Below are 24,222 nucleotides of genomic sequence, written 5' to 3' on the forward strand. Positions count from 1 at the left end.
TTTTCGCATTTTATTTTACCTCTTCATCAGGCACCATTGCGGCTCCTGTAAGCTCGAGCGGGAAAGCTTAAGAAGCATGTTTAGATTAAAATATAAAACACACATACATACACATATTCACTCGAAAGGGAAAAATATAATACAAAAAAAAAAACACTAACGTCGCGTGCAACACAATTACGTGTATGTGTGCGTGCGTGCCTACGCGTGTGTCTGTGCGTGCAGCAGAGCGTGACGAACCATGCGTCTCCATTGAGTAATACGAGCGTGCGACAGGACCTTACAAACAAAGCCATACTCCAGCCCTACACAGAACCTCCCTCCTCCCCCCATTGCGCTAGCCAGTCGTTAAAGGACCCTTCATCGACGTTTGAATGTGTTAGATCGGTGCCAGACCCCTATCCAGACGCTTCGAGAGGTACATTTCGTGGAGTTGGTCGTGGGTTTGGTGCCACCCATTTGGGCAGAAGAAGAAGAAGAAGAAGAAAAAAACGGAACAATCCATCGGTACGGTAAGTCACGACCTTCGGCAGAAGCTAACTAACACCGGGCCGCGAAAAAAAAAACAAGAAACACACACACACAGACCCTGACGCGCGTTCGGAAGACGGGACGGCGAGCGTTTTAGGAAACATTCTTTCCGTTGCGACTTTCAGTCACCGTCTGTCGCTGGTCAGGAATAGATCGTGCCACCAGTGTGTCAGTGTCAACGTGTGTGTGTGTGTGTGTATGTATGAATGGAGCAAGCTCGGATCGGTTCGGCTGGCCGGTGTATGAGCTGAGTGTATGGTTTTGTTTGTTTAGTGAGCAAGTTTGTTTGCGTTTCTCAGTATGAAGCGTGAGTAAAGAATGCGGTTCACTTCACCGTTGCACCGAAGTGACAGCCAGTTAGTGTGTGTCTGTGTGTGTGTGGTGCGTGTGTGATTTGTTGTGATTTTTGTCTGCACCGATGAGATCATCACTGGCGGTGTGAGCAATCGCGAGAAATAGTTAAGGGTTTCGTATTTTTTAATTTTTTATAACGATATCAGTGATTGAATAGGAGAACTGAATTTGTGTTTTGTATAAAATAATTAAGTGGTACGGTTTAATATAGTTAGTATTGTAACGAACATACCCAACCGCATTGAGTGCTGCTCGCCGCTCTGCGCTACTCCCTGCGTAGGGATTTCAGGGTGCGAGCGTGCGGGTTGGTGAATTATTAATGGTTCCCGTTGCGACACTCGCTCACACGCCCTGACCAAATCGACACTGGACTATCAAATTGTCCATCAAGAAAAAAAACCTCTCCCACACACACATACACACACAGCTGGAAGTGGACTCTCTTCCTCACCCTTGTAAGGGACGTTCGTTCACTGGTTGCTTTGTCCTGTAATCGGAGCCGACTGGCACGTTGTTCCTCCCGATTTGGTTTCCGTTGCGTGGTCCGGCGAACGGTGGAAAGCAAAAGGGCCATCGAACTGGCTGGCGCCTTCAACACGTGTGGGAATGGAGAACGTGTGAATTAGTTCCATGAAAACAAATGGGGGGGAAAAGAAAGCATTAATGTGTGCAAGCGTGTGTGTGTGTGTGTGTATGTATTGGTGACCCAATTTTGTCGCTTGATGGTAATACATTTGACCTGGTAAAATATCAAAAGGAACGTTTTTTTTTGGGGGAAAAAGGCATGCAAAGCAGTATTTGAATTTTGAAATTCCTTCCCCGGTGGAAAAGTAGTGTAGAAAACTCTGTGGCGAAAATTCCTAGCTAGTAAAAGGTGACTTACAAACGGTGACGGTAACAAAGGCGAGCATGCTTTCCTTGCTAGACGGAAATGGACTTCTAGGAACTGCACAAGTAGTGTGCTCTATTCCCAGCGAGTACATCTGTGAGGACTTCAGGCAATCACAACAGAAATAAAGGAGCAAGTAAATGCTGCTGAAAGAGCACATAAAACCAGTGAAGCACAACCACAGATATGACGCTTCGTGGTCACCACGGGCACGTGTTGGAATTGCAGGAAGGCTCTTCATTTTAAAAATTTAATACCACAAAAGGAAATGAAGGTAGTAAAGCTGGCATAAAAAGCGCCAAAGCGCTTGATAGGGATTGTCCTTTTTCGTTGGCTTGGCTTTCAAAACTTGAACCGTGACGCAGCGCCGAATGTAAAAGAATCTGCCAGTGATACTCGTAAATAACCTTCAAAAATGTTTGGCTCAGAATAAGCAAAAGGAGGGAGGCGGAATAGAAAGAAAAAAAACCACGAGAACGGTACGAGACCGTACCTGCCGGGTGTTCTTTGATTGGAGTTGGTGCATTCAAGTCCGCCAGTGCGGCAAACGGTAAAGTTTCGGTTACTTTACAGCTTCGTTTGTCCGCTACCCGTCATCCTGGTTGAAGCACAGGGTTGGCAAAGGGTATGTGCTTTGTCTTAGCTGTGTTGGGTTTTAGGTTGGTTTTCTCGCTTGGAAATCGGACTGTAAATAGATTCACTTGCTTTAGAGTCTTGCAGTAGGAGGTTTAATAAGGATAGAGAATTAGTTCAAGAGTTGAAGAGATAGAACCGACTTCCCCTCTTATGGCAGGATGAAGAGAATCACTCAATGCAGGAATGTGCAATGATTTCACTCTCATCTCTCTGTGGAGCAATGCATCGTGTCAGAGTAAAATAGTTGCTCTGGTCTAGGTCGAGCCTGATCTTTCGATCCTGGTAGGAAGAGTGTGCATCATTGTACTAGCCCTGTACAGAACATTATCGTAAATCGAGCATTTTTACGGTATGAGACGGAGAAGTAAAAAATCATAGTTAGGGAAGTTATTGAGAGCGGAAGCTAGTGAGAATAAATGTAGCTTAGCGATCGGTACGGGCAATGGCAATGTAGTCAGGCGATTTTTACAGTTGTTTTACAGTTGCATAAAACGACGCGAGGCTAGCGTATAAATTGCATCACTGCTCGTTTAATAATGCATACAGCAATTGCAATTACATTGCAGAGGTCGTTGGCCTTGCCTGTTGTGTTATGATAGGTTGCTTTTTATTAAAATTTCTCTTTGGTATAATATAAATTGTAAATAAATGGGAGTTCTTCAATGATTGAAAAGAAGATTTAAATCTAAATTATCACAATGACCATTTTCTTTTTTGAATGCCTTCCTCATCGGCTAGCTCTGGGAGTTGATTCTGCCATGACTCACCTGCCAAACCCCACTCTGTTTGGGGACGATGCCACTACCCTTTGGTAGCTAAGCAAAGACATATACCAACACAGATCAAATAATTGATAAGCGAAAAAAAAGCAAACGAAACGTCGACGGCTCTCGAGACTGAAAGGCACCACTCCACGCACACTCATTTGGATTGACTATCACGCACGAACCCACCGGGGGCCCGTCGGCTAGTGCGAACCATCGACCATAAGTCAAATGGGGGAAAAGAGATAAAAAAACGGAAGAGGATGAGTAGTAAAAATAAGCCATGGTTGGTACAGTTTTTACACGCGGTCAAATTTTCACTATCGCTGGAGTCAATCTGCAGGTTGCCGCAATTGATGTGGTCATGAATTAAAGGTTAAACTGTCACAAGCTTCAGTAGCACTCGCACTACCGTGATGTTTATTAAAAGGGAGTGATTGGTCACTGTGGAGTAACACAGGTCAATCATGAAACGATGACCTTTTAATAATTTATACGTGGCTTCGCATGTTACATGTATCGAATTATTTACCGAAGTGAGAGACAAATTATATTACCTTTGGATGGAATCATATATGCAATAAAAAAAGAAAACAATCACCATGAAAGAAATTCTGTTTGTAAGTTATGCATGTTTGTCTAAACACATTTTCAGAAGCTAATAAGCGTTTATTTATTATGAAGTTGTTTAATGGCAATTAGTAACTGTTCTAGTATACTATGATTTATCAGCTATAATGCAGGCGAAAAAAAAATCGAAACTCATAACCATTATTTAATAAAAAGCTGATTGAAATGAATAATAATATAAACTATTTTTACAACTATAAACTTTTTTTCTTGCCACATGGAGATTCTAAGAAGATTAATAATTCTAGCCCATCTACTACGGGCTTCATTTTGAACCTTAACACCTACTTCAACTCAAACATGAAATGGACAATTAATGGTTGCTAATTATCAAATAAGAATTGTAGTGATAAATAAGATATCCAACGATAAAGAAACATTAAAGAACAAAATAAAACAAGTTACTCAATGTAAACATTAGTACACTTCTTTTTCTTTCTAATGCTAATGTAACTTTAATTATTGAAAATATTTGTCTTTTGTCTGTCTATCAAGCATAAAACAGAGTTTTTAAATACAAGTTGATAATCAACTTAAAATGTATGATTTATGTTTATTTAAGTCTGTTAAATACATAACTACAAAAGGAGATGTATTATTTTTACAAAAAAATCTAATTAAACCATAACATAACGTATTATGTTACAGAAAAGTTAGAAACCATGCTCTATCCTACCCAATACCATAAAATATGACGCGTTTACTACGCTCGATTATATGACTGATCCATTGTCGGGTCGGTTGATGGGTAACGATCGACAGCTACACCTTGCACACCGTGCTTAGGCTTACCAGTCACACCCGCCAAAGGTGATTTTCACTTGCTTTTCACTAATTTAGGAGGTTTTATTTTCGGGTGCCACTAAACCTTAGCCCCCCCTCCCCCTCCCGTCAACTTGGTCGCGTCTTCCATCTCGTCAGCTGTAATATTGTTGTTGTTTTCCCATCCTTCTTCATTGAAAACAAAAAAGCGACGGAAAATTGCGCCAACATAAACCATTTACATCAGCCCTCCCCTCCATTCATGGGTTTGAGTTCGCTGTCGTAATCCATCATCGAGGTCAAAGGAATTTTGCGACTACCCTCGGCACCTTTCCCGCCTACCGTTACCGGATCAGTTTTCAGTAGCAACTAAATGTGTCTCTCGTGTTGTTGTTGTTTGTCGTTTTCTTCAACACATCTATCGGACGCAGCGAAGACGCTGCCACACTACCTACTCTAAGTAACGTTCGAGTGCACGCGCTCGACACGCAAGGTAGCACACTGTTCCATCGTGTGCGGTACCGGTGCAGCCTCGGGTGCTGTGAGCTGGTACCGAAAATGGAGCGTGACGTCATGGCACAGAGTAGCATAGGGAAAACGAGAGCGAGAACGTTTTTTTTTTTTGGATCCTCACTGTCGAAGAATGTCAACCACCGTCATCAGGCCCGGCAGGTTTACGGGTGTCTGCCGTGTTTGGCGGTGCTTGCAAAATGTATTACAGTGCCAATCGAAGGTCAATGTGACGTAAAAATTGGTTGGAAAACCTTCGAGGAAGTAAACCATTCTTAATCGTTAGCCGAATTAGTTTCAGTAGAATCAAGGTGAGTTTTGCTATTGGGAAAACTTTTTCCAAGACGAAGAACACTGATGGTGAGGTTTTTGGACACTGATAAGTAAGCTTTACGCGTTAATTACTAACGAGGTATGATGGGCGCTTCGGGAAGTGTATGTTTGTGTTCGTTTGAATGGAACGTTGGCAGCACGGTTCCTTGTATGGTTTGGATGCGTGAGAAAAACGGCATTTGCAGCTGGTCGATAAATTAAACGTCGACTTATAAAATATGCAAAACACCTCACATCGAGGTTTTGGGGTGGGATTACTTTGAAGCTTTATAAAGGATTGCGGGCGGTATCTGTTCAGAAGAGAGGGGAAAACGCTAACGTATCGATGCGAATAAATATTTCATTATGAGAAGCATCCGCTTGGGCATTGTAGGTGTTGCAACATTTTAATCCCACGTGGGATACTATTCGATCGTAATCAACCACATATATAGGAACGCATTGAGCATACACGAAAATCTAAAGCTATTGTCCCAGAAAATGTGTAACTTTCGCCTTTCTTTTCACTCCAGGGGCTTAGTAAGAAAGGCTCCAACAGGTGGTTTACTGCTTCATTTTCACTGCATAAAAGGGGATTAAAGGCGACAAGGAAATAAAGAATAATACAACCCAAATCTAAATCACACTTTCGGTGGGTGTTGAGTGGATTATTGCAGTGTCAACCCCAGGACCGTATAATGAAATCATCTTCTTGTAGTCGCACAGTTTTTTCTATCCCTCGTTTTCACTTCACGCCTGTCTAACCAGTTCCTGATCTATATATTTTCTTACCCAATTTAGGTTGCCTGTGAAGATACAATCTAGAAGGACTCTAGAAAAGGCACAGAAAATAAAAACCGCAAAAAGGACAAACTCTTCGCCTGGTAGAGTGCATAAAGCGTGGTGCTTTTGTTTGCATACAAATTATAAACTGTGATAATCTGTACGGGAGACGAAGGATATGTACACCCTGACCCCTGATGATTAGGGTTATCGAATGATATGCCGTACTGTCGTAGGTGTGTGCCTGTGTAGGTGTGAAAGTGAGTGAGTGCTTCTGTTTCTGAATAAAGAGACTGATAAAAAGGTTGTGGATAAAGCAACAGGGAGGTGAGAAAGTGAGACTGGTTTAGTAAAGTGTACGCCAGTGTCAAGTGTTGTTTTGTACCGCAGTGAAAAGGGAAATTCCCGTTTTGAGTGGACAGCGGCCAGAAAAAAACGGTTTCGAAGAAAGCTCTAGTGCAATATACGTTATGTGAGTGTGTTTGTGTGAGTGGGTGCTTGTGGAGTGAAAACCAAAGTCTTGGCAGCAAACCGGAAGGCTCGCACTCTGTTGCTTCAGCTCGTAAATCGTGTACCTACTTGAGCCAGCAACCTTGCAATCGCTTAGGCCTCTTCTTCTAGTTTCCTGTTCCACGCGCCACTAACGGTGTGTGTGTGTGTTTTATCAACGGTTTTTTTGTTCTGAGTTTCATGGAACACTAGCATGGATTTGATATCGCTACCACCCTGCTCGAGACGCACGGAACTGACGGCAATGGCGAACGAGCAACCGATGGCATTGTCGCCGGCGTCCACCTCGGCGATTAAGATCTCGACGACATTTTTAAAGGTACATGGGTCCGATTGGCCAACAGCTTTATACCTTTCGCTTGTTTCTATTTTCATTCATCGTTACACGCATGCCCACAATACTTGTTTCTGTGCTTCCTTTAAGGTTTCGTGCGGAAAGCTTTCTTTTTGCTATTATGTCGTAAAGAGGAATATCGATGGTTATGTTTCGTTTATGTTTTCTTTTTCTTGGCGTAGCTGGGCAAGATCCGTTTTTGGCGATTCAGATTCAGTTCAGGCGCTTCAGTTTGGCGATGTGTCTTTTTTTACTTCAGATCTAATATAAAAATTTAAATTTTAATTTTAAATTAATCTGTTAAACTAAAAGTCCAACTTCCTCGTGTTATATAGTATTTCGTACATCACTTTGGATAGATCCCTTCACACGCCGGGATCACTTGCAATGAAAAGACAGATGAATTAGAAAAACAGCACTTCAGTAGAGGCCTTCTATTACAGACCCATTCTTATTTGCGAGTTCCTTACCCCCTGTTTACACATGCCAATCGGCAGTAGCGAACCCATCGAACTCCTGTCAAAATTATATAGAGTTGAGGGTACGACGGGTTCGATGGATAGGTTTTCCATCACTTGCGGATATGCAGTAGCTCAGTTTCGAAAGGTTCGAGAGGGCTAATGTAAACATTCGGTTACACTTCCTCGAGAATTTTGCTTAGCTCGTTGGCAGAGCTTCTGGAATTCAAACGAACCTGGGAGGCAGCTTTATTCGATGTCTTCACAAGTATCTTTAAGACCCTGATTCGGCGAACTCTCGGTGGAGCGGGGCTTCATTATAATGATGTCAAAACTCATGGCTAATTATTATGCTTTGGACGCTCATCTACTGCGTAGTCAAAGGTATGCAGTTGCAACAAAGAACAGCACGACATTGATCACATTCTGATGTCACCTGAACAGTTCAATGGTCCAAAAGCATCACTTTTCTCATCACATATACTGAGGACATATATTTTGTAGACTTAGTTCAAAGCTTTTTCATAAAAAAATTGTTTAAATATTATAATAGACATGCCAGTTGAAAATCTTGATCTTGATGTCAAAAAAAAAAAAAAAAAAAAAATACACCATGGTAAAAATACCAGTTTAGGGCAAGTTAGTGCAGTAGTTTTACATAAACTGCTTGTACACTTACAATTTTTATTACTTTTCATGAAAGTGACGTTATTTTGAACGATAAACTGTCGTATTATTATTATTATTATTTATTGTGTGGTGCTATTTTTTATTTGCCGATTCAAATATATTTTTTAGAGACATTCGTGAAAATGCAAATACAGTTTTTGTTCCCATTTTCGGCAGTTTGGTCCTATTTTCGGCAGGCTGTGCTCCTATTTTCGGCAATGCGAATACGGGTCGGTAAATGTTTTAAATTACACCAATAGGTAGACAAAAATGTTTAAAACAATTTTACACTTTCGCTTTCTTAAGATTGGTGTAGAAAAGTACTTAAATTATTAATTTTATGTTGCCCATTTTGGGCATTTTGCTCGCAATTTTTACCGCAGGACTCCACACAGCATAACACGGAGCGAAACATAACAACTGACAGCTGCCTTCAGAAAACGCTTCTTTGATGGTAACATGTTTTGAATATCCTTAGTAGGCCGCTCATTGCTCATAGAAAAGCTACCAACCTACTACGATGACCGACAGTTAATAGGGCCAATTATGTGACTCAAGTGTTTTAGAAAAAGTATCAAAAATCCTCATTTTCTATTATGATCCATGTTAGAGAACTCGATTTGTCTCTGGTTTGATATATCTAAGTGAACGAAGGTCATTTGCATTGACCTGACTCAAACGGAGACCGTTTTTTGTCCAACAACTTTCCGTCAGGTTAAAAGCGGAAATCGTTCAGTTTTATGGTTTAACTATTAAATACATATTATTAAATCAAACGTATTGCATGTAATTACATTCAGAAGGGATTTTTTTTTGTAATTATTCACTAGAAAAATGGTGGGAATAACAAAACACACAGAGATAGGAGAATCATACCACAAGCGCTACTTTTCATGACATTGCCAAACACATTTAAAGAACAATAATATGCCACACGTAGAAATAATTTTAAATTGGTACGATACTTCCTGCGTTACGCGTTGCAATTTGTTTTGGCAAACAAATCCATTTCAGATCTATTTGGTAGCAATGTTTCGAGTCAACGAAAGAAGTCTCTAACAAGCTTGTATAATACCGATTTTGTTTCAGTTCGTGTAGCGCGGTTTTGTTTGATACTTTTCCGTTTGAATCAGATAATCGACACTAATAAAACGCTTTACCTGCTTTCCCAAGCGTTTTATGAAGCTTTTGGCAGCAGTCAGTTGTTATGTTGCGCTCCGTGTTATGCTGTGTGGAGTCCTGCGGTTACAGTCACTTTGATGTGAGTTACAATCTGTTTCACAAATTATCATTTGTCTCTCAAGTTATTGAATTATTTATGGTGAAATTGGTGAAATTTGATATGAGAAATATTGTTATAATGTTTCGACATACGCATTGCAGTTTTCTGATAAAGTTATAAATGAATATGCAGCATAATCAAAAGTGTGTTATTGTTTCAAGTTTCGGCAGGAGCCCACAGCATTGATCTGTCAAAAATCAACATTTATCGTGTACCTATTTTCGGCAGCATTTAAAGAGAATAATTAATTCCTTTTAGTGATTTTAAAATTCCAAGCGGGATAGAATAAATTCTGCAATCATATAATCTTTCACAAAAACCAAACTTCCATTGTTTAAGTGCTCTGGTTCTCTTAATAATGAAACTTGCCGAACTATTGGCTACCACCAAATCTGCCGAAACATGTTGAACTCTGCACATTTTGTTTGATATTTTGAAAAATATGCTGAAATGATGATGAAATGATGTGAAACTTCGTACATGAATAGCAAATGAGCATAGCTCTATTTAAAAAATATGTGTTGAGACAAATTTCAACGCGTTTTTGCGTAATTACACGTTTTTAGTTACCCTGCCGAAAACAGGTACACTGCCGAATACTGGTACAGTTACCCCATATATATCGTAATAATGGCTGTCGTTAGTCCCTTACTGTTCATTCTTTTTCTCAAGGACTGTACTTCTCTCCTTCCTTTTAACGGTTTCTTGCTATTTCTACAGTATCTTCTAGCCTCCGAGCCTCTCTTTCAAAGAGCATTTGTACGTTGTCATTAATAAGGCCTACAAATGTCTTGGATATATTTGTCGTATGTCCACTAAATTTTGCGATCCTTCTTGTCTTAAGATCCTTGATTGTTGCTGGGTCCGTTCTGTACTGGAATATGCCTGTATCATCTGGTCGTCTGTCCACGCATCTCTGCTCCGAAGGATTGAGAGCATCCAGTGACGATTTACGAGGATTGTATTTCGTAGGTCGCTGGGTCATCACTCTATTCCCCTTTCTTCCCTATGACGATAGATGCGCTCTATTAGGCCTAGCTAAGTTAAAGCACCGCCTCTCGATCGCTCAGGCTTCTTTCGTGGCTGACCTGATGCTTAGTAGGATTGATACTCCATCCTTTGTGTCTTGTGTATATTTTAATGCTCCTTGTCGCTCCTTACGATATCGCTGTCGTCTCCAAATACTTATATGCCCTACACGTTTTGCTCGCATTGAGTTATTTTTAAGACCTATTTCGTCTGTTAATTGTGTCTCAGAGCTGTACGATTTCAACCTATCCCTTCCCGTTTACCGATCCCGTCCTCGATCCTTTTTCATATCATAATCTCCTTCCTCCTCTCTTCCGTCCTATTCTTACTCCCAAATATTTGTACGCTTTAGTTAGTAAGCACTATTGCTGTAACCCAATGTGGCCGAGCAATTAATATATAAAAACAAAACAAATAACAATAAACTTGACTTTAAAACAAATTATTTTGCGGGCCACTTCGTTTAAAGAAGGAGATGTCGAAAATCCAACATCGGAGCCGTAATAATAAACTAAATAAATAAATCAATAAATTGGCTGATATATGATTGGTAGGGCCTATGTTTTTTGTTCCGTAGCATAAATCGTTACCATTCTAAAGTTATTGATTTTACTCTCAAAGCTGACATAAAGTCATTAAGAACATTTAGTTTATTACACTTATATTTTAACTCTGGATTTGCCATGTGATCAGGCATTTTTGAAATTATTATCAAACTAACGAAGAAAAAATTAAAAGTGGATTCTATGGAAACCAAACAGATGAGGTTGATTAGAATGATAATAATCAATATCGCAATGTCATAAGAAATTGGATAGATAGCTCTCTACATCTAACCTACAGATAAATAACCTCACATCATGATGTACTATCGATTTTTGCATTCAAACAATGATGAGGAGAATGATGAGTGAAAAAAAGAATGAATATTTTTCACTTGGTTAATGGATACTGCAATTCATTCTCAATAGGTTTCACTCAGCACAAAACATTCGAAGTGATTGTAGTCACAGCCCACAAAGGCACCACGTTTCAGGGCGCAATTAAACGCCTGAAGGACAATTAATTGCACGTTTAATTAATGCCGAACAGGCTGTTGAAAATGATAATAGCGACAGCGGGTGCGATGGCTCGCAAATTAAATGGAATGCTCATAGCTATACCTTCTGTCGGTACTGGAATGTTGTTGTTGATTGATTGCTAATGCAAACTCTATTTACTCGTGCAAAGCATCGGGCTCAAAGAACATTTCCGCATGCATTAAGACGCTTCCGAGTACGATTGATCGAGCAAATACTATTCGCATTATTAGATTCATGATTGTGCATCTGCCTCTGGCACACGATAGCTGGCTGTTGGAACATTTCATTTCAATTCATGCATTTGTGATTGCGCATTCACACATCTGCTGCTGCCGCTTCCGATGCATCGGTGCATCTTGAACGGGCATGATTGTTATCATCATCATCATCATCGTCAATATCTGCGCTCAGCTTATCAAGGTGTAGGGTTTGTTTGAACAGGAATACAATAATTTCCCCATGAATCGCTCCATTAGGCAGGGCCGGTCAAGGGTAGGACAAGGGTGGAGAGCTTTTGTCTCGTTTTGTGTCGTTCCATTGAACTGTGCTTCCTGGAGTGTCGCTACACAATTTGCCGACTTTCTTCTTATCCTGGTTCCTCTCCCGCTCCTCGCAGTGTAGCGCCATTGTCGGCGCATTAGCAACGTTGAACAGGTTGCAATTCAACGGCGCCAAGCTATGTGTGTGTCTATCATGCTGCACGCAAGCCACAACCGTGATCGTGTTGGGCAAACGACCCCAAAACCACGACAAAGGGGACTCTTGGTTGCATGTGTCGCTTGCCATAGTTCTGCAGCTTATTTTTGCACCGAGCAGCTGAGTGAATTTGATAACGCGCTAGGCACTTCTACCTTACGGAAAGAGGTAGCGCTACTGCACACAATCGCACACACACACAAGCGAGGAACGCTGTTAAGAACGCTGACGCCAAGAATGTTGACGCCAATCGGCCGATGTCTCCCCGGCGCGTGCAGTACCGGCTAACCAAGGGGACCGAAAATAATCATTGTAGCTAAAACAGTTTAATTCGTCGCGCTGTCGGTATGCTTGCCTTCTTCGGTTTCGCTGCACTTCATTGTACGCCACCCTCTTTATGAGCTCAATCATTACCCCTGCTTCCTTGCCTAGTCGGTTCTAATTTAATCCATCGATAACATCTACTTGCAGACGCCTGTCAAAACGGACCAGGAAATACTCCAAAACTCCATGCTGGAAGATGACCCAAATTCCAACACAATACTCCCAAGCAACGAGCTGAGCGAAGAGCACCGTACGAGCCTGGAGAAACCGGCACGCTGGGGACCACGGCACAAAGGAGCACAGGAGCTGGCGAAGCTGTACAGTAATGGTGAGTGGAGGACGTGATGTTCTTGCTTTGATAATTGAGCTTTCCCATAAGTCGAATATCCCGCCCGCGGAGCAACTGTCTCGTGAGCAGGATGGCTTAATTATGCGCTGCATAGGGTATTTCCGGAACGTGATTGACGTTTTGAACTGATACCTTACGCGATAAGATGATCCGAGAGTGAAATGCGTAAGCACAAAAGCCAAAGGTGTGGTGTCTGTGTAGCTTTTTGTTGGCAGTTGGCAGTAAGGATATACATATTCACATACCAGCTGCTAACGCAACTGTTATTTGCATCTACGACAAAGGAGTTGTTGAGCTCAGGCACACCATAGAGGGTGATTTAATAACCGCTCTCTGGCTGAACTTGTAGTTTATGATTTGTGCCGGTTAGTGCCGGTGATTAAATTGTTCCATCAGAGAGCTCAGTTGGTGCTTTGCGATTGGTTGCTAAACGACAATTAGAGCAAAGGTTTCGTGTTGATAGGGCGCATGTAGATGGACTTATAGAATGGAGCACTAAGAGGTAACGGATAGGACAGACAAGGACTAGGAAATTAAATACGTTCTGCCAACAGTATCTGTCATGGGAATCTGGTAATTATTTTCAATAGAAACCTTTCATTTCAAAATTGAAATGCAATTGGTTTTGTGCCGGTTGTGTGTATGATTTTTTGTATGAACTATTGAATCCCAAATGTTGCACACCTTGATGGTTTTATTCCATTATGGGGTTAGTTTAATAATTAATTTTATACTAATATTTAAAACTGTCATAAAATACTTTTAGCCAATCAAAATAGGTGCAACAAAAACTAATTCGTTTTTTTTTGAATTCATTGAACTTCGTTTAGTTATCCGTTTACTGCATACTATGAAGGATTATGAGCGTTTTTAAAAAGTCTGCACATCGATGATATTTAACAGATGTCTACTACTTACTAGACAATACTAGCAAACGTCATGATGCGAGAACCGACCAATATCCGGTCTCCGTTGTCATGAAAATGTAAACTCATTGTGCTTTCCTGTATTAAAATATATTTTACCCAATTTCCATACTAAACGAGAAGCGATAAATTACATAACTGGTAGCTATGGAATGTATTGGTGAGGATACTATTTCAAAATTTCTACTCTGGATCTCTTTGCATCAGATCATTGCATCTTTGTCAAACAATTCTATAGAATCATACAAAAAATCACGAAAAGAAATCGATCATCGATGTCGCTTTATTTTTCCCGTACGACATTCCATGCCGTCTGATGCACTTTCGCTTTACCCACTGTTGCTGTTTCGATTGCTTGCGTCCGACAGTTGGCAATATTTGTTGTGCCAATTCAAACACAACCTTGAGACAGCGCGCAGTGAAGGATATGCATTACCTTCTGTTGCATTCGATTTGGCAACCAGTGTTCAAAAAATGCTTTCGCTCATTGAACGGATAAGGTCAAACGTGTTCGTAGTGGAACCGTTCGAACTAGGATGACAATAAATGCTCCATTTTCTACAGCACTAAAGCAGCGCTGAGACGATGGCTTGTGCTATAAATATGTCTTTCATTTGTTTGTTATGTTGGCTGGGAAATGTTAGAATGAATTCTAAAGGTTAGCACTATATATAGAACACGGGAGCTTTTTCCTTGCTTTATAGTAATTATACACTTGTTTGAAGATATTTGTATTCGTCGTATCCACGGTAAAGCGTTTGCCCGTTTCGACTCCGCAGCTCCTTTAGGTCGTTCCGACAGACTTTTGTGTTGCTCGGCGGTATGAAGCACAGCAACAGAAAGCCATCGGAACCGGATGTACTATACCGGTCCTTCACAATCCCCTCCACTAACCCACTTTTGATTGCTAGAACCAACGACTTCTGCGAAACTCAACGAGTGGTGGTGGTGTTGTTGTTGTGACTGTAGTTCCATCGAGAAGCACCACGGGACATCACCACCTTTGTGACCCCGTGCGCCACATTGTTCGGTATGCCCGGAGGGCCATAAATAGCTCCCGCACAGCCAATCGGTCAGAAGCCTTGTTTGGTTGAGTGGGTTTGCTACAGGTTTCACATTTGGGCTGCCCACCAAATAGACCGACCATTTTGAACCGGTTGGCGACGCCTGGTCATTAGCCGGCGAGTCGAAAGATTGTTTTATGTAAATGAGATTTGACTGTTGATATTTACCCGGTCGGTTCTGTTCTGTCGTTTCCTTCCGCACCTACAGTCAATGAGCTCCATTTGGCAGTGTTTGTTTCTGCTTCCTTTAAGAGGGCACGGGTGTACAGCTGCACCCCATGATGGCAAACGAAAGGTACAGGTGGTGTTTAAGCAACTCATACTCATCATGCTATACACTAATGGGGCACGCTTAGTCGGTCACGGGAGTTGCGGTTAGCATCAAGTTGATTGAAGATTACTGCGAAATTGGCCGTAGAAAATCGTGGCACACGGTACGTGGTATAGCTGCTTGACTTGCTCAGGACGTCACTGACGATCGATTGGATTTTTGGTTTGGGTGCGCTTTTATGGCTGGCAAAAAGCAGCGAGGTGGTTTTAGTGAGGTGAAGTGAATTTGGTTGTTTGTGATTTAATGTACGAGAAAGCAAAAATGAAAACTAGATTTTTTTTATTCAGTACATCTGTCAACTCATACAACTTAACAACATGCGTCATGGGTCGACTTTCAAAAGAAACCAAAATAATGACGTAATAGTAATAGAGGATAGGATTGTGAATTGTTGTTGAATTATATTTTAAAAACTAATAAGTAGTTTGTTTCATATTGTTTATTTTATGAGTGCATGATGAAGCAGCAAACTTGAATTAAGTTAGTTTAATTGTTTTAAACCACTCATCGGCCTGGACATCCATGGTTGCGTGGTACACAAAAAGTTTTATAGACGGTGGGGCTTTGGTCAATAATAAGTCGTGACCGTGAGTCCTGTGGATGGGAGCCGTATGGGACCCATATATTATATGAATATGTAATGAGAGCTGTTCCAAAAGTCCAGTACGGCTAAATTAAAATTTAGTATGTTGTAAGCGTTTGCAAAACGGTCATTAATAGCAGAATAGTCAAACATACTGAGAAAGAAATATGACAACGGATGCTAATATTACGGAAACAATTACATTTATCAATATTGTAAATAAGACAAAACGATGGAAGGGCTATGGGATAAGAGTTGTATGGAAAACTGCACCAAGATAGCAACACGGTCATATAGGGTAATTATAAGAGGACATGAAAAGAGAATAGGATTGCTTATGGAGATGCTTGCTTGAAAACCTTTAAATGTGCCTTGCAGTCTGTAAATACATTTGATGTTTTTTTTTTAATCTTTTTAACTGGGCCAAATCAACTAGTATAATCAAAAAAACCTTCGCCAACAGATTGTTATACTCGTAACAACAAACGCTTTTCATCAGGCATATTTTCTTGTCGAATGTTCGATGGTTTCAATTCAATCAAAACGCATACTTTTATGCAGACAAAACTGTTTTAAATTATGCTTATTTTCTGTGCAACGACAGTATAATATCAGATTTTTCTTGAAACGATAGTTAGGTAGTAAAAACACATCACATGGCATGTGACATCATGTGCTAATTTTGACCAACACTGTCAATCATTCAATGCGTTAAACGTAACCACAACAGAGATAATTAAAAGTACCTTGCACTTATACGAAATTGGTGGCAAGCTTTTTTATGATTGTATGATTGATGATTGACCCTCTGAAACCTCATAATTGACAGTTGCGGTTTAATGTATTTAATTTCAAGACCGGGAAAGCTCGTGTCTGAATGTAGCTTCTTTTTTTATTGCCCAGTGTGGTTTGTTGAGGCGTGGAATGTTTAATTAATATCATTTCGTTTCTTATTGCGGTTATGCGAGGATTACCACAAACTATGTGACTTCACAGACACCGTATTTTAGTGGTTTTGAATTAAAATAGTTTCCTCTTTATAGGTTTACTTACTTCCTCTTTCCCTTCTCAGTGGTTTTGTGTGTACATTGTGCTTGTGAAGGGTTTTTTTTCTATACAACACCAGCATAATTGTTTATTCGTATCATTCCAGGAAAGCGAACTCAGGAACTGATCTGTGTCTATATTTGCATCTCACTAATGATACTGAATTTGGGCTTAATATTGCGGCACTTCCGTTTGGAGCGCATCAGCAACGTAGTAGTGGCCGCCATTTTTGGCATTCTGACGGCAGACTTCGGTTCGGGGCTGGTACACTGGGGTGCCGACACCTGGGGTTCCGTAGACTTGCCCATCGTGGGTAAGGTAGGTTGTGATTGGATTGAAGGCTTCTGAATGCTTCGCAGCACTAAACGTTTTCCTTGTTTTCCTTCGTGCAGAATTTTCTTCGGCCATTCCGGGAGCATCATATTGATCCGACGTCCATCACGCGCCATGACTTTATCGAAACGAACGGGGACAACTTTATGGTCGCACTACCGATTCTCGGGAAGTTGGCGTGGAACTTCTTCACCAAAACGAACGCAGAAATACAGCAGGACTATGCCATCAGTGCGTACTTGTTTCTCTGTTCAATCTTCATTGCCATGACGAATCAGGTAAGTGGGTTAAAAGAGAGATTTCTAGTACCTTTTCGGGGAACAAGTTGATGTACGGTTGACTGAAGTATTTATTACTGCATACCATTTTTCCATTGACAGATTCACAAGTGGTCCCATACGTACTGGGGCCTACCGAAGTGGGTCCTGTTTCTGCAGAATCATCATATCATTTTGCCAAGACGCCATCATCGCTTTCACCATGTGGCACCTCACGAAACGTACTTCTGCATAACGACGGGTTGGTTGAACTGGCCGCTGGAAAAGATAAAGTAATTCCTTATTCACGAATAAATGAACCATGTGATGTGCGTACGAGAGCATTTAATTTATTTTTCTGTTCAACAGGTTTTGGTCAACGCTGGAAGCAATCATTGAACTATCGACAGGCCATAAACCCCGGGCGGATGATTTCAAATGGGCTCAAAAGCGTACTTGATCTTTTTCCATCATGGTGTTTCCGCTAAACCTTACCATGCAGGCTGTACAATTATATTGCGTGATATCAAAAGTTCTGAGCTAGGATGATAACGATATTGGTAAAAAACGAACAAACGGACTAACAGAATCGCATTTGAATTGCACTCACACAAAACCCATTTTACCAGTAGTGTTTTGTACAAATAACAACGCGATGGCCGAAAAGAAGCTTCAGCGCTGCATTAAATCGTACATCGTTGCTTTATGTATTTTAGGACAGTTTTTATCGTACGGTTTGAGCAATTTTGATATTTTATAGATCCAATGTCTGTACGATGCAATGTTAAACTGCAAGGTAAGAGAAGAAAAAGCTGTGAAAGATCACATGCAAAAAGCTACAAACATTGAATTAAACTAAGCTAACAATTAAGCAGAATTGCCTCAGGAAGTTAAAGTTAAAAGGGAGTGAACGCCTGCAACAGAGCATTATTTAAGTCAAAATCAGAGTCCTTTATGCACAAAATCAATTGAAAAATTAAATGAAACGGATATAAAGTATGCTGTGGATAGGTTTTGGAGAGTATTGATTCAGTGTGAGATACAATAAAGAATTAATCGAAATTCCGGCTATTGTTTAAATTTACGGAATTTTACATCACTTTTTTATTTGTTGTGGATAATTGTATACGACCATTTTGAAATTGATAGATAATGCTTATTTATTTATGAACAAAATTTGAATTCATGAACAAAATTCTTATTTGACACGCGATGCCTCATTGTACAACAAGCACAAGAACAAGCAACAAAGTTACAAATGAAAAAGCAAAAAGAGAAAAATACATGAAATAAAGCTTACGCAATACAACTATATTTTAGCAAAAAACAAAAAAATGCACAGATACAAATACGACACTTATTCACACTAGCGTAAGACACTAAATGTACAATCACTTTTTTGAATGTATTATATAGCGGCATATAAGGGTTTGGGGAACAATAAACACACTGTGCTACAATTTTTAAACCGTAAGGATAAGATTAGTAGAGTCGAACACTAGTTTTGTGAATGAAACCCTAACAAAACGATTGTTATTGAAGTATTTGAAGGAAGTGAAGCAGTAAAAGCGAGCAGATAAACGATGAGCAAGCGCTTTTTTGCACAAAGTACAGAATCATGTTAAAGAGTAAGTTTCTGTTAAAGAAGCAAAGCTAAAGGATTTTGTTGGAGAAGGAGGGATGATTTATTTAGTAGTTTGATTAAGTTGTACATTATACGAGATGATCATATGAATACATCGCTTGTAAGCAAACATCTATACTATTATAAATATGAATAACAAATGTTAAATACACACGGAAAGAACAATATTTCAGAGAATACTATTTAGCAGAGTTGGGCCATGGCTTAATCAATCGTAGTCCTTGGCGGGACTATTTTTGATAATTGAGTAATTGTGAAATATACCTGTGTTGAACTGTAGTTGCAACTAACAGCAGGACAGCTGAGCGTTTTTCTTGTTATTGGAGTAGGATGGTGGATCATGGATGGTATAAATCATAAAAATTTTGAACCGCGGTTTTTGACCAAGAGGTAAAATTAGGACCTTTTTTGGGAAATTTCCATAAAAATTTCATAAAATGCAATCGGTCATAATAATTTTATCTTAAAGATCTATAAGTATCTTAAAAAGTATGTTTCGAGAAACGATTATGTATCTAATACTCAACTGAAGCCAAACATTGTAGAAAGTTTTTGAGACTAAGAAGTCCTTTTCAAAAACTCCTTAATAATTTTTTTATAAAAAATTGACATTTTTCGGCTGGCTGTAGGAAATAACAACAAAGAGAGATAATTTCTCTCCATGAACATCCTATCAAAGGTAAATATCTCTTTAATAATCTATGACCTTGCAAGCGGCATTTCGTCTGTTATCCGGATTTTTTTTAAGATCTACCTCGAATTATTTTATTAATTCTTCCTTAGTTTTTGCGTTAAAATTGTTGAAATGTAGCTTTTGTATCGTGTTGTTCAAGAAAGTTTCGATGGGACGCAGCTGGGAGATGTTGGACCGGTTCACGCACAAGGGTGTTATATCCAAAATCCGCGGAAACTTGAAATTATCGATTTCAGTTTTGGAGTCATTGCTTCACAAACTGCCGCACGGTGTCCTTTTTAGACGCTACGAGGTATCGTTCTTTGACCACGCACGATCCTAAACAAAGTTGTTTCACTATTTTGGCCATCACGGTAAGAGTTCGACTGATAGAGGTGTCAAATATTGTCTACTGACTTATGGGATACTTTTATTGAAAGTGTAATGAATGTTTTGTAGGGTGGGTGGAGATAAACCCACGAAAATCGATTTGATGTCAAACGTTAAATCCAGAATAAGCTTATGCTTCAGCTGCAATTTGATTTTTCTGCAAAATCAATGCGTAAAGAAAATATCCTTAGTGTTGTGGGTTCCGATCAACAATTTATTGGATTATGTTTATAGTGTGGTAGGTTCGGCGCGCACTTTGCTTACCGGAACCGTGTGTGGTAAGTCGATGCGCGGAATGTGGAGGAAGAGTGCAGAACGAGGCGGGGTATCGAAGACGAGAACGTGCCGTTGTTGGTTTGATTGTGAATGAATTGTATCATTCGTTCACTTCGTTAGGAAGAGATGGTCAAGTTACACTTATGCAACGGACGGGTGGAACTACGGAACTTTACTTGCGCGATGGATCGGATTCCAGGCGGCGTTAAAACGCTGCGGGAGTATAAACCGATTAAGGTGCAAACTTGCACTTCTTCCGTAGAAGGGGTAATTCTGATCGGTCAACCGACTGAACAGCTGATAACCAAACGCGGTTACCAATTGGGCAGAGCCTCCGGCGGCATCTGCTAATGGGGAGAAAATCCTAAATACGAGTGATCTACGTGTATGAAACTAGTGAACTGTCTCACTGTTTCGAATAAGCTTTATTTATAACGCATTCTTAAACAGTGATGACACCATGTCTTTTTACACTTATTTTATGTTTACGACTAATATTGACCTACTTTCATTATGTGGTTGCTAACCTTCCTGGATTGAGGTTCGTTCATCAAAATATAAAGTCAATGTCCGGGTGTTTGTTTGTCACTTTGTGTTATTGTTGCGCAATCGTTTTACAGCCGTTCTGAGTTGCGAGGCGCGTTTCATATTACCGCCGCGTTATGTTTTTATAAGTTGTCGGTTCGCGATTCCTGTCCTACGGTTTGTGTGTGCTAAGCATTTATTGCATGGTAAGTTTACTGTCCCACCTGATTCGATTGTTGGTTAATTTGGATGTGTTTTTAGTTGGATGGTTTCGGTAAGCAACAATTATGTTAAGGTGGCTTTTTGAGTTGGTTCAATCCTAATTGTAATTCTATTAAAGTGTTTTTAAGTTGTGTTTGAACTACTGTTAGCAGTAAATCTGGTACAATAGAACGGCTTAGTCAACTTATCATACCACTTCATGATCATAGAATAACGTGAGGTGCTCTTTCAGAGAATCAAAATATTCCGAATGACCCTCTAATGACCAGCTTTTTGTTTTTCGTTAAAAAAGTAGAACACATTTCTCGCAAATCTTCAAGTTTAAACCGCCGCGTCAGAAAAACGTATTTTAAAAAAACAATGCAAGTATTAATATCTGGAGTTGAGTATTACAGGGCAAAATATTGTGGGTCATGATTAGGCAGGCAGTAAAGGTTTGAAAAGAAGGCTGAAGAAATAGAGTTTCGAAATTGTCAAACAGGATAAACTAAAGTCATTCTCTGCCCCTAGTCCGGATTGTCATACTAAAAAAACTCCCCCCCCCCCGCATTCGGACAAGAACTTGTGGCAGGGAAATAGAATCCAACATGCACCCTACAAAAGGGAAAAGATGCAAACAGTTTGAAAATTACTATTCTAGAACATCAAATGTTTTTAGTAAGTAAGGAATAATAAAATTAGAAGAAAGATTTACTTATAAATACTAAATAAATATAAATATACTTATAAACTATTTGCCCGAGTCGAAAGCTCAAAGCTCAATGAAACAATCTTCATGTTTCGTTAAACACTATTAGATGACTTAGTTTCCGTGCCTGTGCCTCAACATATATTTTTCTCATATTTAAGTTTACTTTTCCTTTGGGCTAAGAAAAAACATTTCGAATTCTCGTTTATTAATTTTCAATACATGCTTTGAAACACCGTAGAGAAAAAAAAACGTAGGGGAAGGTAGGTAAAGACGGACACTGCGGGTAAGATGGACACTTCTTATAAATGCATGAAAAAGGTAATCGAGTAATTGAACAATGCAGAATCCAAACTGAAGGTAAAACAACACAATTGAGAACATTTTTCGTGTAATATATGCGAAATTGGTTGAATTAACGAAGAAATCAAATTTTCAAACGTGCGCAACTTTATGGATCTAATTTTATTACTGCGGGTCTTAAGCTCTGTAACTTGCATTGTTTATAGTTTCGGAAGTTTTATTACATGAACGATTTTTCATGATTGTTAAGCAAAAAAACTGGCAAAAGAACGAGAGTGAAAGAATTAAAAAAATGTTTTCTGCTGGTTTAAACATTCTGAACCAAAGCGGGAAAGACGGACACTTTGTCATAGGGAAAGATGGACACCGAATTTGTCGAGTTAATTTACTTCTGATATCAATTGGTGATGAATATATTCCTTCAAACACCTTAAATAAGGGTATTTCGAAGATATAAACCATTACGCAACTAGAAAAAGTAATAAATAAGCGATAAATGAAACACCGGTCAAAATAGCAGTCATACGTTATGATATTACTCGCTCAACGCTGATGAGGTTTTTCACGAAATCCAATATTTTGTCATGACTTGGACAACTTTAAAAAAAAAAGGTAAAGTACTGATATCAAATCGTTCAGGAATAGATGAGAGATTCTATGGGTTTACAGATATCAAAAAGTTTAATCTTCAATGTAAGAAATAGCTGAACCTAATAACAAGTCCCTCAAATATGCTGTGGTCGCGGACTTTCCGCGGAATAATTTCCTTAAGCGAAGTTTTAAATTGGTGTTCTGTAAGCTGGTGCAACGTCCACTATTAGTGTCCGATATTAAAAAAGATGCCTTAGATTCTGCATTCTACGTTCTATTAGGAGCGCCGCTTACAATTCCTAAATTCACGGCTGAATGAATCGTCGTTGCAATAGGCCAAGAATTGGTTTATAAACGTACCAGGACGTGGAAAGCGATAGAATTTGTTAAAACACTGTAAAACTCATCAATTTCCAACGTTTTCTAAAGGTGTCCATGTTAGCCTTCATGGTGTCCATCTTTCCCTTATCAGGTGTCCGTCTTACTCGAATATTTAAAAACTGCACGAAAAAAATCATGTTTTTCGTTCATGAAAAAATCTATGGAAATTGAAAAGTTTCAACACATTTTCTGATAAATCATGAGTGTACGATAATTTATGCACATTTTCATGGTCGTTGCACCTATATATCGTTACCATTTACCGTTTCCCTTAACGTGTCCGTCTTTACCTACCTTCCCCTACCCTTTCTACTTAGCGGAATGGAGCTTCATGATTGATTCAAATTCGAAATCTCGATAGCTCCTATTGTTCTGTTTAGGACTATCAAGCGTCTATGCTATACTTGTGCAATTGTCCATTCTATTGTCTATCTAAATACTTATTTCGTCCACACTTTTTTGCAAAATCCACTACTACATTTTTGTGTAGTGGTTCATCTACTATATCATTATTATTTGCTTCAGTGTTTTGAATTATGCCTATTACTTACATTTCCAAACAATGTATAAATGAATTAAATGAACTCATTGAAAAAAAAACTCATAATTTTTAAACGAAAGAGATATCCTTCACCTTATCCTATCCTATCCTTCACCGTTGTTACATATTCCTCGCATCCTCAATAATTCTCATTGCAATTTTAGACCGTGCGTTTAGACATACCGTGAGAACTTCACGCCGTGAAACACATGGCTTAAACAATATTCGCCATAAAACACATTGTTATTGTATGGACATGACATCGCATAGGTGATGTCGTCGGTTTTGGCATGGATTTAACTCCCACATAATACATGATGGGCGCAGCTATACAAGAAACGATTCCTTTGTTATAATTTAACTGGGGTTTATTCGCTACAGATGTTAAGAAGCCCCTCAAAGTTCGAATATATTTTTAATACAATGAAAATGAAATCTCTCTTGTTGTGCTGTTGAATGAATAATTCTGTTAAAGACGTTACCAAAGTCATTTTAAAACATACTATAACATATTCATTATGCTGCCAATCACCATCAAGACA

At 39.5% G+C, this 24,222-nt stretch overlaps 1 protein-coding gene across 6 annotated transcripts; it reads left to right on the plus strand.

Moving 5' to 3' along the window:
* The first annotated feature begins 636 nt into the window (after positions 1 to 636).
* LOC120955020 (plasmanylethanolamine desaturase) lies at positions 637 to 19,199 on the plus strand. 6 transcript variants are annotated; one of them, XM_040375467.2, is made up of 7 exons: positions 637 to 838; positions 6,190 to 7,000; positions 12,703 to 12,883; positions 16,962 to 17,173; positions 17,248 to 17,466; positions 17,569 to 17,738; positions 17,815 to 19,199. In XM_040375467.2, the coding sequence occupies exons 2-7, from the start codon at positions 6,875 to 6,877 to the stop codon at positions 17,903 to 17,905; spliced, it is 999 nt and encodes a 332-aa protein (XP_040231401.2). In that variant the 5' UTR covers positions 637 to 838; positions 6,190 to 6,874; the 3' UTR covers positions 17,906 to 19,199. The 6 variants fall into 6 exon arrangements, with proteins under 6 accessions (XP_040231401.2, XP_049465004.1, XP_040231403.2 ...); XM_049609047.1 differs by having other exon boundaries at positions 637 to 803; XM_040375469.2 differs by having other exon boundaries at positions 638 to 723.
* The last annotated feature ends 5,023 nt before the right edge of the window (positions 19,200 to 24,222 follow it).

The sequence above is a fragment of the Anopheles coluzzii genome, chromosome 3 (assembly GCF_943734685.1).
Source record: "Anopheles coluzzii chromosome 3, AcolN3, whole genome shotgun sequence".
In the NCBI taxonomy this organism is placed as follows: Eukaryota; Metazoa; Arthropoda; class Insecta; order Diptera; family Culicidae; genus Anopheles; species Anopheles coluzzii.

Coding starts and splice junctions, on each gene's coding strand:
- LOC120955020 (XM_040375467.2), top strand. CDS start 6,875: ATGGATTTGATATCGCTACCACCCTGCTCGAGACGCACGGAACTGACG. Junction 7,001..12,702: donor TCTCGACGACATTTTTAAAG/GTACATGGGTCC, acceptor ATCTACTTGCAG/ACGCCTGTCAAAACGGACCA. Junction 17,467..17,568: donor TCATTGCCATGACGAATCAG/GTAAGTGGGTTA, acceptor TTCCATTGACAG/ATTCACAAGTGGTCCCATAC.